The following is a 16,796-nucleotide window of genomic DNA, read 5'->3' as shown; positions in this document are numbered from 1 at the left end:
GAGACAAACTACAGCATTTCATCCATTTACACACAGCTTCATCAACACTAACTCCACACACTCAGCTTACCAGTGACTGTCAGGTTAACCATGTTACTGATGGGACCCTCTCTGGACTCACACCAGTAAACTCCACTGTCTGTTGGGATGATGTAGCTAATGTTACAAGAAGAACCAGCTAGTTTTCCCCACCCATCTCCACACTGAGCGCTGTTTCCTATGTTTGTGTTTCTCCTCAGAGTCCATCCAGCAGAGCTGTCGTCCTCCTCACAGCTCAGAGACACAAAGTCTCCTTTAAAGAACTGAGAGCTGCTGGGACTCACAGTCAGACGAGCTGTGAGGGTTACAATGAAAAACTGATGACCAGTTATACTTTTGTCAAAAACAACAGAATGACGTAAAAGGTGTTTTGTTAAATAAATAATTTCATTCAGTTTTATATGTGAGCCCCATTGTGAAACATGAACCCAATCAGGTCATATCAGTGAGCATTTCTCAGGTTTAAACTGTGACAGAAGAAGGTTACTGACCTTGGTTTGTTGTGCAGCTCAGCAGTGAGATCAGAACTAAAGAGAAATGACACTCAGGTTGATTTGAGGTGAACATAAAGACCAACTCCACACAAACAGCTGACAAACACACAAACCCATCTGTGATATATCTGCTCATTTTAGTCTGAAGCCAGTAACATGCTTCAGTAAAGTTCGAGCAACACAAGATTGGAGTGTGTGTAAATTTAAAAAAAAAAAAATCTTTTGGAAGATCTCACAAGTATTGATAGAGTTTAGATTCTTCATGACATCAGTTTCTATCTGAAAACCAGTAGTGGGGGCACTGGTTTAGCTCAATGTGTTAGCAGTTGAACACATGGTTTGAAAGCAGCGTCTTCCCCTCTCTTTCTACCTGATTTGCTGTACATCTCTCCTTACTAATATTAATAATAAAAAAACAGCACTGGGCACTGACCTATATTTCAATTAAATATAAAATATCCAATACTTTAAAATAACACAGTAAAGTCATGTGTCCACTGTGCAGCTGTGTTGATATAATGAGTGAATGATTTGAGCTTTTCACTGCCTGCTGTGTTTCCTCGACTCCTGAGCAAAGATAAAGAGTCAGTTCAGACCTGCAGTTGGTCCTCGTGGTGTTTTGAACTTGAATTCAGCCTGATTTGTTTTTCATGTCTTCTCCTCCATCATCAGTTATCAGGAGAGCAGACAGTCAAAGTACAAGAATTCAAACAAACACAGAGATTCTACTTACAGAGCAGACACAGCACAGATGTTTCCTTCATCGTCCTTCTCACTCATTTCAGCTTTTTTTCATTTCTCTCACTGACACCAAGTAAAGCCCGCCCTCTTCCTCTGAGCACCAGCTTTTCTATTGGTGCAAACACAGAGGTGGGTGATTGTCTTATCATTGTAGTCAAGTATATTACGTTACACAACTATTAAAAAATATAATGGATTGGCTTTTTGTGGAAAAAAAAGCAACCCAAACAAACACTTTAAACCACTTCGGATGAAAAGATAGATTAGAACAAACCTTGATGAGGGAACATATAAAGTCTATTGTGGTCAGTAATCTGAAACATATAAGAAAGCACTGTTTTAAATTAATCGAAATATATCTTATATTTCATTTCATTTCATTTTTTATTTTGCTTCACACATGGTACAGCAGTAATTCATTTCCTATATCTTTGATGTCCCAAAAATTCACACAGATGAAAATAAAAATCTGAAAAAAATGAAAGTAACATCCATGTAGTTACGTCCCCCTCAGTGAGAGAGGCAGATATGAGTTGAAACACAGGAATCAAACCAGGGACACTGCTGTTATGGAGCTGAACTGGAACCATTCAGACACTGAGGCCCTCTGAACACATTTTAATTACAGCTGTGCAGAGACACACTGATGACCGACTGGAACACTATGATTCACATTTTACATTAACACCATCCTCACACATGGTTTATATATGGCCACTAGAGGGAGATGTTGGACTTTATATACTAGTATGGATACAAGCAGATCATCAGTGATGCTTTCACAGTTTGTTAAAGAGCGAACAAAATCAGCATGCGCAGTTCTAATGAAATAGTTACATTTATATTTACTGTAGATAAAGATCAACTCAGTCCTGTGTTTAGGCTGGAGATGAGTGAGACTGTGGAGCTTCCTGTGCTTCCTGATCAACCTGTAAACACTTCTATTTTAAACTAAAGAAGAGCTCATTTATTTCCAGAGTACAGTGAACATATTCAATAAATACATCGGCTCTGATGTTCAATCTTCCCTGTATCCAGGACCTGTACAAGTCCAGGGTTAGGAAACATCTCTGCTGAGCCCTCACAACCGTTCAAACTGCTGCCTTCAGGATGGTGACACAGAGCACTGTTTACTAAAACCAGCCACCACAGAGACACTTTGCATATCTCAATTTTGTATAATTTAAGAGTTTTTCTAACTCGTGTTTTCTTACTTCTTATCTAAACCAAACCTTTTCACTTTGCATCTTACAAACATTTGTGGGAATGTTTTGAGGAAAACACAAACCAAGTACATGGTAGACATGAAAAGTTAAATTGAGTTTGAACATGTTCACACATTCACACCTGTCAGAGTGAATCATGTCACCTTTTCTAGGAAATCAGTGGGGTGGGGGTGGGGGTGGGGGTTGACTTCAACTGGCTTCAGGCTTTCTGAGGCTCCTGCTCGAAAATGACAGGCACAAAATAAATGGGGTATTTCTCTGCAATTAAAAACTCAGTATAAACAGTCTTGGTATCAAAATAAAGCTAACACTTGTGAGACTTCATGAGAGGTATAAATATTACAGCAGACATTACTGTGTTAAAGTAACTGAGCAGGGAACAAGGGAAAAATATGTTTTTTTTCCTTGCCTAAATTTTTTGTTTTTGTATTTTATAGCATTATACCCATTTGAAAACATGCTGTGGTGGACAATAAACTCCAGAAAATCATCACTCAGCATGTGGACATTATCTGTGCAAAGACTGATGCTGCTGAAGTGAAACAGAGCAAAGTTACAGAGGTTTTAGTCAAGACAGCCGGGCCTTCTGCAGTTAAGCAGAATCCGTGGGAGTTGAAATGTCTTAGGTATTAAACAGCAGAAATGATTTAACTTATTTTCATGATTCAAATTTTTGTTTTTTAAATATTTTTTTGAAGAATTACCCCCACACATGCATAATGAGACGTGTTTTTCTACAGTGAAATCAGTCCGTGTGATTTTCAGTTTTGTTGTGCAGCAACTTCGGCTTCTTCTGGGCTATTTTCATCATTGACCCTCCTTTTAATCATTTGAGCCAATAGAATCACAGTAACATCACTGCATTAAGGTTAATCCTGCCAATCACAAATTGCAAGGCAGAAACATACATGGAGCAGATGCATGACGCTGGTCATCGTCCAATGAAATCTGTTGTGAAAACAGATGAACACTTAAGAATTAAGAATAATTTAAAAAACGCACAATTAGCACATGTAAGACTTTATTAACAGTGACACAAACAAACTTATATTTATCACCAATACTTAAGTGAAGTAAAAAAAGACCAAAGTGCCTCCTTCATGGAAGGAAAATAACTATTTACACTAAAGCTTCACCAATCAGAGGAAACATTGATCCGACTCTAATATTTTCTCTCTTTGGTTTCAAATCGCTGCAGTAAAGATTTGTATATCTCACCCAGAAGTATTTAATTAACGGATGCTGAACACTATCAGGCAGGTTAATTATTGCTATCAGCCACAGTAACCTCCCCCACATTCAGACAGTCACATACAGTGTTGATGTTGTCTGCTGCTCGTGTCTGTGATTATTCTGTAACAGTTTGTCTTTGGGAGCCAAAACACTCAAACTCTACTGGCTGTTACAAGGAAACTATTTGTAAGTCACATTTGAGTTGGCTTTTTTTTCAAGAGCAGAAGAAACGTCTGTCATCTAAATCCTTACAGCATAATTAGACTAATGTGAAGTTGCATGAAATTCAGTGTTTGATGCCTCCTTGCTGGATGTTCAGGATCATTAACGTCAGCCTGTACCCACATCATCTGTCTGCCCCTCAATGTTCAATGACAACAGTGAGAAGATAGAGCAGGTCGACTCTGAGATCAGATCCTGCTCCAGAACAGCTGAAAAATAACTCTAATAGCTTTCCAAGTCTTTTTTTGTGTGTAAAGTTTTCTGATTAAAGGCAAAAATATTACAAATGTCTCAGCTTTTACAGATTTTAGATATTTCACTATAGTTTTGGAAGAAGGAGACATTTTAAATAAGAGACACAGATCATATGAGGACAAAATGAATATGAATGGAGTAAAAATGGCTCCAGAGCTGGGACATAACCAAAGCCAAGTTGGCCTGATCCAGTTTAAATCTGTGATCCTTTCAGTTTTAGATCCGTCCAGCTCTGCAAATGAACTCGGACATGGTTTGCTGAACTGTTACAGAGTAACAACATCCTCAGGCGCTCTAGTTCTGAGTCGACCCACTGAGACATGTTAAGGTGATTTTCTTCTGTTTAGACTCTCAACCTTTGAAATACTGTTTGACATCATTTAATGAGTGAATCTTATTCTGCAATCTGTCATTTCAACCTCATCTTCTTTTTCAGTACAATGAAACTGACCTGACAGCCACATCACTGTCCACAGTTATAAACATGGACACTAACCTGTAACTGGAGTTTAAACCAGCTTCTTCTCATTATTTTGCTCCTTTAAGCACTTTGACAGCAACTTTATGAAGGAGAAAATGACACCGAGTGCCATTCAGCCAAAGAGAAACTGGTCTGTTGAGTCTGTTAACCCAGCAGCTGACTCAGAGTTAAAATAAACTTGAAGGGAAAATCTGAGTCTCCCTCATCACTGTTTAAACAAACTTAGAGATGTAACCCAACCCTTATTCCTGGAACAGGGCCCACGTGTTCTTTCTATGCCAATAATAAATACATAAATAAATAAACACCAGCAACAGGCAGCCGAGGAAACAGAGCCAGACTGTGTTCTCTGTGTGTGAGAGAAAGGTGCGAGGTGTCAGCTGGAACTACCAAACTCTGCAGTTACATGAAACTGATTTCAAGCTGTGTTTTTTTCATAATGCTGTATTAACACTGACTGCTGAGTTAGTCATGTGACAGTTGGTAGAAGAGCTTCGAGACTGAGAGGTGGTGTCAGTACTGTACCATGGGAAAAACCTTTGTTTGGTTTATTTGTTTTTTGCGCTAATCCTCTTTCTCAGTTTGCTGTTGGTGCTAGGCATGTTCCTGATTCTTAGTAATGCCAAGATCACTGAGATCTTGCAGTTTCTTGGTTATCTGGGCCTCAATTATAGTTAAATGCTAGCAGAGTACATGGTTAGCCCTGGTGGGGGATTGATGGATGGAGAAGTTAATGTGACTGCCACTTTGTTTTATACGTGTGGTGCTAACTAATCCAGTATAATCAAATCAAATTCTCAACATGCTTGATGTCTGCCAGAAGTTCAGCATCACCAGCTTCTATGTAGTGTAGATCCTCTATGTTTCTACACTAATATCAGCAGCAGGAGAATCACTCACACCAGGAGGCTTCTGTGAGCCGTGAGTCTGTTGTTGTTTTCGTCTTCTGTGGATGAAAAAAACAACTCCAAGAAGAAGCATTGACGAATTGAAAAGTGAAAGGGCAGCGAACAGTCCAATATGTCTAAACCTCTCTCGTCCTCCTGGTGGTCCTGCAGGTGAGAAACAGGCGTGAGTGTCAGCTGTCAGGTGGGTGATCACAGACACACTGAACTCTAATGACTCACCTGAAGGGTCAGAGACACTCAGTTTGATGATGCAGATGGGCTCAGTCTCCAAAATGGCTCTCTTCCTGCGGTTTGTCCCTCTAATGAAAACACGACACTGGTATGTTCCGGTGTCGTTAATCGTCACATACTTCAGGATGAGAGACACGTCTCCATCCTTCATCTGTCTGTCCTTCAGAGCCACCCGCTGCTTAAAAGATGGATGCTGGCTGTCTGTATCAAACTGCTCATCCCGGTAAAAAAGGACATGCTTATTCTTGAGGTCAGGTCTGCTCCACTCCACCACTATGACGGATTTGTTTTGAGTTCGACACGACAGAATGGCACTTTGTCCAGATACAGCTGGGATGTTTATCACAACTGAAAGAGAGGAAACAACAGCAGCTGGTTAGTGTGAGGAGCTACAGTGAGACCACTGAGCTCTGCTGAACACACGCGGTTTATTTTACATCACTGGAAATGAGTTCGTGATCAGTGGTGAAATATACGTGTGTGTCTAACTATAAAAATATTAACAACATTTCTTACATTTTAGAAAATACTACACCCACTAATAAAAGCATTTCTTAACATTAGTGAAAAAATATGTTGTTGCTTTTTTTTTCTTTTTTTAATGGATTGTTTATTGAATGCTGAGAATTTATTTAATTTTATTTAATTGACATTTATGAGTTTTAATTTGTATCACATTTGCTACATCTGACATTTATTTTGGCTTAAAATTGTGTTTTGCAATTTATTTATGTTTTTATGGGGGAAAATCTTGAGGAATGAATCATGTAAAAGTCTCAAAACCCCACAAAAAGGGGTTAAACTTACCTACGATAAACATGTACCTTCTTATGTTATATGTTATTATTATAATTGCAATTATTATTTTGCACCGTGTCGCACAGGTCAAGAAAGCAGCCGCACATCCAAAATATCTCAGAAATGCCACAAATACAAAATCCATGACAAAAACACAAAACAAAAATAACCATAAAACAAAAACATGAAAACATTTAGGCTTATCTTTCTTAGCTCTCCCCCATCATCTAGAAATAATTGAATTAAATACTCAGGTCTCGATGCTCATGGCAGTCAGAATAAGTCATTAAAAAAAAGCTACTCCTGAAACTTCAACACATCGCACTGACACACCTGGACACATACAGTGACAAGTCCTAACAGACTCCATCCAGCATCGTGTCACCTTCACACACACACAGACAAGCCGAATCGATATGAAAATAATTATTAATATGCCAAAAAGACCGAAGCATTTAAAAAGCAAAAAGAAACAGAGCTAAATCTCACCTGTAGAGTCAACAACAACGAGGCCGACAAACAGCAAAGTGGAGCAGAGCGACGCAGTTACAGCAGACATTTCTGATGGATTTCAATAACATAACCCAAGTTCAATAAAACCTGACTGCATTACTCTTCACTGACTGAAATCCAACCATCCAATGGAGTCATGTCACAGCTGTGCAATGGGTGTGTTAATAACAGAGCAGACTTTATCGCACCTGAGTTTTTAACGGTTTCAGTTCCTGAATAATTTTCACATGTGACTTATCTCCATATTTAACTGCAGCCTCCAAGAAATACGCTGTGTTGGAGCCACAGAGAGCAAATCTTTTGTTCGTTATGGAGCACCAGGGAGGAGTCTGTGTACATCTGATTACAGAGGGAAAGAATGAACCAGTGGAAACGCCCACATAGACGCGTACAGACAAGCTACATACCACAGCAGTGAGGGTGTGAATGCAAATGACTGAGGTGGTTTTCTTCTTTATACTGAGCCAGATAAAGTCTGACAGCTTTAGCTTCTTCAGATGATAAAAGACATTGAACTCATTTATCATGATGTGCTTCACAGATGGAGCAGTACTTATCACACACAGCTCCTGAACTGTGGATTTTGATCAATAAAACAATTCACTGTAACATGTAGTTTGTTGTAGTTCATCTCAGGTTGCATTTACCTCATTTTTAGACTTGCTGAGGCCTGACGACTTTTAGTTTTTTGGTACGTAAAGCATGAGAATTAAAACAGGCTGTGGTTTCTTTTGCTTGTGCCTGCATAATAAAACATTCGCATCTACAAAAATAAACTTTCCATGAGAAAAAAGATGGCAGTGAGTCTGATCTGATAACACCTTTGAATTTTCACCTTATTGTGAAGGAGGGGTTTGTGAGCTCCGACGAACCTGGGAGTGTGTGAACTGGGCGGCAGCCAACTTTGATAAAGGGCATTTGGCTGAAATCACTGTTATTATGTAAAAAAAAAAAAAAAAAAAAAAAAATTGTTGGAAAAAAAAGAAAAACAGAAAAAAAGAGAGAGAGTTCAGCTAAACCACAACTGTAAACTGATATTAGAATTATTTCCTGAAGTCAACTCAACATGAGTGCAGAATATCTTCAGTGCATGCTTTAAAACTGCACTATATGGAGAAACACACTGGACCAGCTTCTCTTTACTCCTACAGCAGCTGCTCAGACATAGAAATCCAACCTAGTGAGGTCCCAGCACAAGCTTTTGTGTTGATGTTTTGCTGGAGGAGGGTTTGAGCTCTGCAGCTACTCATTCAACAGTGCAATGCTGCCTCAACATGCAACAACCCTGTAAATTTCCAGATTGTTTTATTTTATTTTATTTCTGTTTATAAAATGTACATAACCCACCCACTTGCTGCACATAATGTCCTCTTTGTATATACTCATTCCCTGTATATAAAGTTCTGTCTGTCTCTCTCTTTTTTCTTTACACAATCGAGGAGCGTATCAGGTCACATTTCACTGCGTGTTATACCTGTGTAACCATGCACGTGACAAATAACGAATCTTGAATCTTGAATCTTGAACGACCCTCTGTAACTTATTTCTGTTGTTCCCACTTTGCGAAAACAAAACTTACAATTTATCTTGGAATAATAAACTTGGGCTGAGCTCCAGCAACTAATCCATGGTTTTTAAAGTTGTTACCAAAAAGCTGAACATAATTCAAAGCATATTCGTTGAAGGGTGTCAGTAGCATTCAGCTGCGGGGATACTGTGAGCTTTTTAAATGTGCATGGACTCCTAAAGCTCATTCTCCTGTCTGTCTTTGTGGTGTTATTATTATAGAGCACAATAACAGTAACAATAAGTCCAGTGGTGGCATCCTTTACACCACCGCATATGATCCATTCACTGAGTTTGGTGAGGCTTGCATGCAGCTGCTCAAGCATGGCCATTCCATGAAGCTCTCTACGCACTGTCTCCAGCTAATCTGAAGATCACATGAAGCTTGGTGCTGTGTAGCAACTGACTCTGCAGAAAGTTTGTGCTGACCCCATTCTATGATTTTACATGGCAAACTTCATCATGGCTAAGTTGCTGTCATTTCCAGAATCTTCCACTTTGTTATAATACCACTAACAGCTGACTGTGGAATATTTAGTAGAGAGGAATTTTTACACTCCTGTCACTATGGAAGTTATTGGAACACTTGAATTCAATGACTTGGATGAATAAGTGAATACTTTGGACTGTGCAGTGCACTTCTAAAACACTGTTATACCTCTGCAGTCCTACAGTTTTAATAATGAAACAACACTGCCATCATGAGGACAGACTCACACATTGCGCTGGATAATTTTGAAGAAAGAACACAGATGAGATGAGGAAACAATAAATATCATGCAAACACTTCCACCATGAGAGCAAAATTACACGTCCTTTATTCAGAAATAAAAACTATTCATTGTCAGACACACACTTCCTGTTCTCAAGCATCTCAGTGCACTTTGTTTATTATTTGTTTTCTGCATTCAAAAAATGTGTATTAGGTAGCCACAGCCAAACAAGTCAAATTTTCCATCTCACACTTCAGAAGTGTATGAGACAGAACCTGTCCACTGAAAAGGCCAGGAATGAAGAGCCCCTCTGGAGGGCAGGAGTCCAGTGATGAGTTAACAGGGCTGAAAGACGGGAGACAGAGTCCCAAACCAGCAGTCAGATGGGGTGATCCAGCGCCTGAACACTGGGGCGGCTCAGGTCATCCCTGGCCTCCTAAGTCCTATTGAAGTCTGGGGCTGGGCAGAGATGGACCTGCTGGTGTGTTTCAGATCAGTGTTCTGCTGCACAATCCAAGCGTGTTTAAGATTTGGGGTACAAACAGATGGGTGGGACATTTTCCTTCAGGATTAAAAAAAACATTGTTCATAAATTTCAAAAATAATAAAAATGGCACAAACGAAAACACACACTGATATTTCATTTCTGTCTTTCTTTTTCTTTTTTAAATTTGTCAGAAGGTTAACAAACACTCCAGCTTTGGGTTATCTTTGTTCAATATTAAAATGAGTTTAAAATACACGTGTGACAAAAGTCAGGAAGTCGTCAGAGTCACAAATTCATGAGTTTCAAGTTTATCAGATGCCCAAACTCTTCAGCTCTGTAAAATGAAACTGCTGCCAGTTTTTTGTATGTTGGTTGGTTTCAAGGTGAGAAAAAAGTCTTCGACATCAAACAGACACCTTTACTGTACTGAAGCTGTTCTAACCACTGCATGATGATCCTGCTATTTTCTGTTTGCAGCTGCTCTTTGGTTTTCGCTGTATTCTGCAGACACAGAGACTTTCCACAGGACGTATTTTAGAAACCCAGAGACCCACGTGAGAAATGCAAGTGAGAGCAAAAATTTGTTGATGTTGTAGAAATCCAGGAAACACAAAAAAGTTTAGTTTGGTGATTTTTAGCTTTTTCAACCAAGATGAAAATACTTATAAAAATCTCTGTAACATGTGGATGTCCTCTAGTCTGAGGTGCTGGGATGAACCAGTTAGAGACCAGCAGCTGGACGTCAATGGTTGGACTGGTGGACTACTTCAGTGAAGAGTAGACGACGTCTGGCTCTGGTTTAAAGTCTGAACACAAACACACACAGTTCAAACAACAGGAAACATGATTACAAGCTTTGTAGTTTAATCAAGACCTCCAATATCCACCTCTCTGCATCAAACACAGTCCCAGTTCAGACTGATTAATTGTGAACTGGGACGAGGTTTGAGGTTGAGCCAGGATGTGGTTAGCTTAGCATGGCAACAGGATGAGCAGCTAGCTTGTTTCTGTCCTAAAAAGAGCGGCTGTACCTGGGACTCTTTGTTCTGATGGTTGTCTGTCCATAACTGACATCTTCAGTTCTCCCTCCTGAGTACACTACGACTGAATCCGTCTCTGCGGAATGAAACACATCTAAATTACTGCATGTACAACAACTGTATTGATTTTATGTTATTGCACTTAAGCTATTGCAAAACATTCTTCTTTTTTGTAAAGTGGCACAGTAAAGAGATTAAGCGATAACAACTATGGCAGTTTTCTTATCTGAACTCATCTGATGTGAAACAGTTGTACACATAGAAGTTTTCTTTGACACAGGACGACCACAAAGCTGCCATCCGCTGTAAATGCTGACTGATGTATTTCACCATGGAGCACAAAGCAAACATCACAGCATGAAGGCTGCTATTCTCCAAATCATATACAGAGAAGTATCATTGTCTCCAGAATCCAGTTAATTAGAATCTTCAACAAGATGAATGTGTTCAACATGTCAGAGTGTCATGGAAACTACTACATTATTAACTTTATAAAAGTCAGAATCTGAATTTAAGTGTAGTAATGAATTACAAATACTTTACTACTTTACTACATTTTGCTACTTTATTCGAATTTTCAGGTATCTGTACTTTACTTGAGTAGTTTTTTTTTCTGACAAATTTTACTTTTACTCGCAACATTTTTAAACAAATATCTGTACTTTCCACTCTTTACATTTTTGAAACAGAGTCATTACTTTTGGTTTCAAACATTTCCAATCGCTGTGCGCCTTCAAAAATCAAAATGATTTGAGCCTAAATAGAGAGACATTAGTATTTTGGTATGTGGCATAAAACATAAGAAAGACGCAAAACTGTGTGTCATAGTCAGGGATTAAAGATGGTGTTTTTCGTTTTTTTTTTTTTGCACAGCACTAAAATGAGTGCTAATGTTCATAGGTTCTGGTTGCTTTAGTATCTAGCTAGCCCTCGAAAAGGGGAAGGAGCATAAAGGGAGTAACGTTGTTTAAGAAGCAGGTAATTTCAAATGCAACATGTCTATCAACTTAATAAACATCAGCAAACACACAAACTGTTTGTGTGCAGTTTGTCTCACAGTGTGTTGCTAGCTAAAGGTCCAGCTGCGGGACCGTTAGTTCTCTTTCTTTTCAGTCCCTGTGAGCTGCTAACTTCACTCAGAGATGGAGAAAGATAAGAATAGAGGAAAGGAGAGGAAGAAGAGAGCTTAGAGTTAAAAATATGTGTTACGTGTTATTCAAAAACTTCCTTGAAAACAATCTGCAGTTTAGGTTTGTCACACTGTGATGGATTTAGTGTGTGACTGCTGCACAGTGGCCGTGGTTTCATGGTCAGAGTTTGCTTACATCAAATGTAGCAGAGATACATTTGAAACTAAGCTGATGACACTGAGATTCATTTACTAAATTTCACCTTCACACTAACTTTATCCAGTCTAGTATAAGGACAGTGTACACAGTGTACTGTAAGTGTATTGGACGGAAATCAGTCAAGATAGCGTGTGAAACATCTGCTCACAACTTGTTGAATTCAATTTACAAAGAACAGGAAACCTCAGAGCAGCAGATCAGAGCCTACTGATGGGATTTTCCCCACACTGAACCACTGTGTGGGGTTCAGTGTACAGATATTTTCTACTTAAGTAAAAAATTGCCAACTTTTGCCACCTCTGGTATTGAAACAGAGATTGAACTGATTTTTTTTTTCAGATAAACAATGAACAGCTCTGTGTTGAAACACCTGCAGCTGAAGTGTTTTCTTTCTATCAGAAACAGGATGCTGGACGACTGCAGAGCTGTTAGCTTCAGTTAACCACAGTTAAAAACATGATTACATAAAATCAGAAGAATTTTTGTTGCACATTTACAATCATCCATATTTAAACACTTCTGATCATCCCTCACATGTTGCATACTGTCCCCATCCATTATAAACGTCATGCTAACTCAGTCTGAGACTGGAAAAAGGAAAGAGTGAGAGAAAATGTTCTCGTACCCATTTCATACCAAACACATTTGCAGGTCCATTAAATTCTTCAATTTCCTATTTTCTGTAAATGTCCCCAAACTGTAAATCTACACAAAAACACTTTTAGAAGGAGATCTGACCACTCAGCAGAAATTTTGAAAAACATCCTCCTCGACATAATATTACCTCTCTGCTGTCTGATTGGCTGCTGGTGCTGATTTAATATCTTGATGGCGTTGTACATGACATGAGTGATGATTTCATCTTCTAAAACATCTTTATGATATTCTGAAATTTTCCAAAATGAAAAATAAGAAAGTTGTTACTGTAGTCATAGTGAACGTGAACTTTATTCTACGAAACAAACTCAGACATGAAAAATCAGGAAGTCTGAGTCTCACCTTCAGGTTTCCTGTGAACACATCGTCTCAGCAGCAGAACCAGTAACACCAGTAGAACCACAACACAGACTGATCCAACACATGATAACACAGAGAGAACAGGAGGAGAGAGTGATGGAGGAAGAGGGATGGAGGTGGAACCAGGAGGAGGTGTGGATGTAGGTGGAGGTGTGGATGTAGGTGGAGGTGTGGATGTAGGTGGAGGGGTGGTGGTGTGTTTGTCTAAAATAAAGCAAACACAGTCATTAAGTTGTCGTCACATTGTGAATGTTGAAAGCTGCAGAAACACAGACAGGTGAGTGTGTCACCTGTGACAGTGATCCAGCTGGATGGAGACTCTCCATGACCGCTGATGTCACACTTGTAGAGGCCTTCATCAGACCTGGAAACATGCTGGATGGTCATGTGACCTGCAGGCTGCTTCCTGATGAGGGAGCCATCTTTATAGAAAGCAGCTGGGAGGTTGGAGGGAGTGGTCTTTGTTTTACAGAGCAGAGTGACGTCATCTCCCTCCATCACAGGGAGGACAGGACTCTGCAGGATCACTGATCCACCTCAACACAGAGACAAACTACAGCATTTCATCCATTTACACACAGCTTCATCAACACTAACTCCACACACTCAGCTTACCAGTGACTGTCAGGTTAACCATGTTACTGATGGGACCCTCTCTGGACTCACACCAGTAAACCCCACTGTCATGAAGCATTAGGAATATGATGTTACAGGAAGAACCAGCTGGTTTTCCCCACCCATCTCCACACTGAGTCCTCTGTTGTTTTCTTGTGTTTCTCCTCAGACTCCATCCAGCAGAGCTGTCGTCCTCCTCACAGCTCAGAGACACAAAGTCTCCTTCAAAGAACTGAGAGCTGCTGGGACTCACAGTCAGACGAGCTGTGAGGGTTAAAATGAAAAACTGATGATTGGTTAGCCTTTTGTCAAAATCACCATAATGACATAAAAGGTGTTTTGTTAAATAAATATTTTGATCAGTTTTATATGTGAGCTCCATTGTGAAACATGAACCCAATCAGGTCATATCAGTGAGCATTTCTCAGGTTTAAACTGTGACAGAAGAAGGTTACTGACCTTGGTTTGTTGTGCAGCTCAGCAGTGAGATCAGAACTAAAGAGAAATGACACTCAGGTTGATTTGAGGTGAACATACAGAACAACTCCACGGCACCACCTTTATCTTAAAACACAGCTCTTTATGTGAACTTACTACACTGTTGGTATGCACCAAATATTTATTATTAAAGTGATATATTTGTGTCCACTGTGCAGCTGTGTTGATATAATGAGTGAATGATTTGAGCTTTTCACTGCCTGCTGTGTTTCCTCGACTCCTGAGCAAAGATAAAGAGTCAGTTCAGACCTGCAGTTGGTCCTCGTGGTGTTTTGAACTTGAATTCAGCCTGATTTGTTTTTCATGTCTTCTCCTCCATCATCAGTTATCAGGAGAGCAGACAGTCAAAGTACAAGAATTCAAACAAACACAGAGATTCTACTTACAGAGCAGACACAGCACAGATGTTTCCTTCATCGTCCTTCTCACTCATTTGAGCTTTTTTTCATTTCTGTCGCTGACACCAAGTAAAGCCCGCCCTCTTCCTCTGAGCAGGGTTTTTTTTTTTTGTAGTGGTTTAAAGACAGTGGTGGAGAACTAACACTTTTGGATTGTGCAAAGATAACATCATTTTAAACACATGCTAGTGAACATTGTCTTACAACGCTTTCAATAAAAACAGTTACTGAAAGCTGCTTCACATACAAGACCAGAAATTCAGAAAAAGTGAGTACAGAAAAAGGCCTCTGTGGTGAATAAGCAAAGACAGAAATGCTAGTGGCATGCAGTGACCTTTACAGGACCACACACACAAAACATTTACCTCGGCTACTTAACAAGACAAAATGAACCAGACTAAAAAAATATACCTATTTTGTATACACTGACAGCCTCCCACAACATATCTTCACCTGAAGATACGTAAAATATTGGCTTTATATACAATATTACCAACATTACCAAAAACACATTTACCACTAGCTGACTGTGACAATTGGTAGAAAAGTATTTAGAATCATTTCCTAGAGAAAAAGTATGTATGTCATTTGTTGGTGGGCTTTAATTGTCCCAGTGAAATATATTTTTTCAATTTGATAGTATCAATATTCGATATCAGTTCAAGTTTATTTTATTTATAGAGCACCAAATCACTACAATAGTAACTTCAAGTACTCCCCAGTGTTGGGGAGTACCAAATACAAGTACCAGCGTTATGTATTTAAAATACAAAATATGAGTGACTGTATTCCGTTACAGTTACCATTTAAAAAAGGTCATCACCAGATTGTTGAAATAAATGGAATTCACAGCGGCCATTACCTGTTTCGTATGTTAGACATTCCCCTCTCTATTCCTTCTCCAATTTTGGTAATTAAGTGCATTTGAGCGCAAGTTTAGCTCGGTTGTATGAGCAGCCAACCATACGGTGCATGGGTGAAAGTGGCTGATTTGAGTCCGGGTCTGACCTGTGATTCCCCCCACCCCTACCCTAACCTCCCCACTTATTTTTAGTTTTATGGGCTCTGGAACGTGATGTCACGGGAGCAAGAAAGGCGGAAATCAAAGAGCTTTGGGTGGATTGTGGGTGGAAGAGCAAGTGAATTTAAACTGGATCAGTTGGACATTTGTCAAAGAGTTTCGTTACCAGCAATATCTCCCTGGATACTTCCTGAAGCCATAGTTGATTTCACTCTACTGGATAAGAAGACTAAGGATGGGGCATTTATTTTAAACTCCTATACTGTGCAGGCTTACATTGACCAGTTTTATGGTTATGTTCAGTTATATACGGATGCATCTAAGGATTCAGCCAGTCACATTGGTGTAGCAGTTGTGGTCCCAGAGTTCATGGTTAAAATAGGAAAACGGATCACTGATAGACTCTCAGGATTCACTGGAGAACTGCTTGCAATTCTGTTGGCGGTTCAGTGGGTGGAAGATATGAGGCCATTAAAAGCTATTGTTTGTTCAGACTCAAGAGCATCATTGCTTAGTTTACAGTGTAGTCACTCAGATGCAAGAGCAGCTATTCTAGCAGAAATTCAGCAAACACTATTCAGGATAAACATGATGGGTCTTACAGTTGTGTTTCTATGGATTCCAGCCCACTATGGAATAATGGGGAATGAAATGGCAGACAGAGCGGCAAAGCAAGCCACAAAACATGGGACAGGTAACCTGGCTGTTAGTTTTGGTCAAGCTGAAGTGAAGAGTATCATTTCAGGGGTAGATGGCAAAAACAGTGGGAGGAGGAAAAGGAGAGGACGGTGGTTGTATACAATAAAAAGGGGGTTAGGAGAAATGAGGACCACTGGAAGGAGCAGGAGAGAGGAGATGGTCATATCGAGATTGAGATTTGGACATACTGGGTTAAATGCTACATTATTCTTGATTGGGAAGCATAATACGGGGAAATGTGCCTTCTGTGGA

At 39.5% G+C, this 16,796-nt stretch overlaps 1 protein-coding gene and 1 long non-coding RNA gene across 3 annotated transcripts; both read right to left on the bottom strand.

The window, feature by feature from the left end:
• Window positions 1-1,936: 1,936 nt before the first annotated feature.
• LOC120437473 lies at window positions 1,937-7,437 on the bottom strand. 2 transcript variants are annotated; one of them, XM_039608057.1, is made up of 4 exons: window positions 7,118-7,437; window positions 5,819-6,178; window positions 5,592-5,743; window positions 1,937-2,717 (listed from the first exon to the last, which is right to left on the bottom strand). In XM_039608057.1, the coding sequence occupies exons 1-4, from the start codon at window positions 7,185-7,187 to the stop codon at window positions 2,700-2,702; spliced, it is 600 nt and encodes a 199-aa protein (XP_039463991.1). In that variant the 5' UTR covers window positions 7,188-7,437; the 3' UTR covers window positions 1,937-2,699. The 2 variants fall into 2 exon arrangements, with proteins under 2 accessions (XP_039463991.1, XP_039463990.1); XM_039608056.1 differs by lacking the exon at window positions 1,937-2,717 and having other exon boundaries at window positions 2,732-5,743.
• Window positions 7,438-10,693: 3,256 nt separating this feature from the next.
• Window positions 10,694-13,353, bottom strand: LOC120438989. The gene is made up of 4 exons (XR_005612307.1): window positions 13,296-13,353; window positions 13,081-13,182; window positions 10,939-11,023; window positions 10,694-10,713 (listed from the first exon to the last, which is right to left on the bottom strand). It is a non-coding gene; the product is annotated as an uncharacterized LOC120438989 (long non-coding RNA).
• Window positions 13,354-16,796: the final 3,443 nt, after the last annotated feature.

This window comes from Oreochromis aureus, linkage group 3 (genome assembly GCF_013358895.1).
Source record: "Oreochromis aureus strain Israel breed Guangdong linkage group 3, ZZ_aureus, whole genome shotgun sequence".
Classification (NCBI taxonomy): Eukaryota; Metazoa; Chordata; class Actinopteri; order Cichliformes; family Cichlidae; genus Oreochromis; species Oreochromis aureus.
Note: the sequence above shows the minus strand (reverse complement) of the source record. Positions and strands in the feature narration are given on the sequence as shown.

Coding starts and splice junctions, on each gene's coding strand:
- LOC120437473 (XM_039608056.1), bottom strand. CDS start 7,187: ATGTCTGCTGTAACTGCGTCGCTCTGCTCCACTTTGCTGTTTGTCGGC. Junction 6,179..7,117: donor CGTTGTTGTTGACTCTACAG/GTGAGATTTAGC, acceptor CCTCTCTTTCAG/TTGTGATAAACATCCCAGCT. Junction 5,744..5,818: donor GAGTGTCTCTGACCCTTCAG/GTGAGTCATTAG, acceptor TCTCACCTGCAG/GACCACCAGGAGGACGAGAG.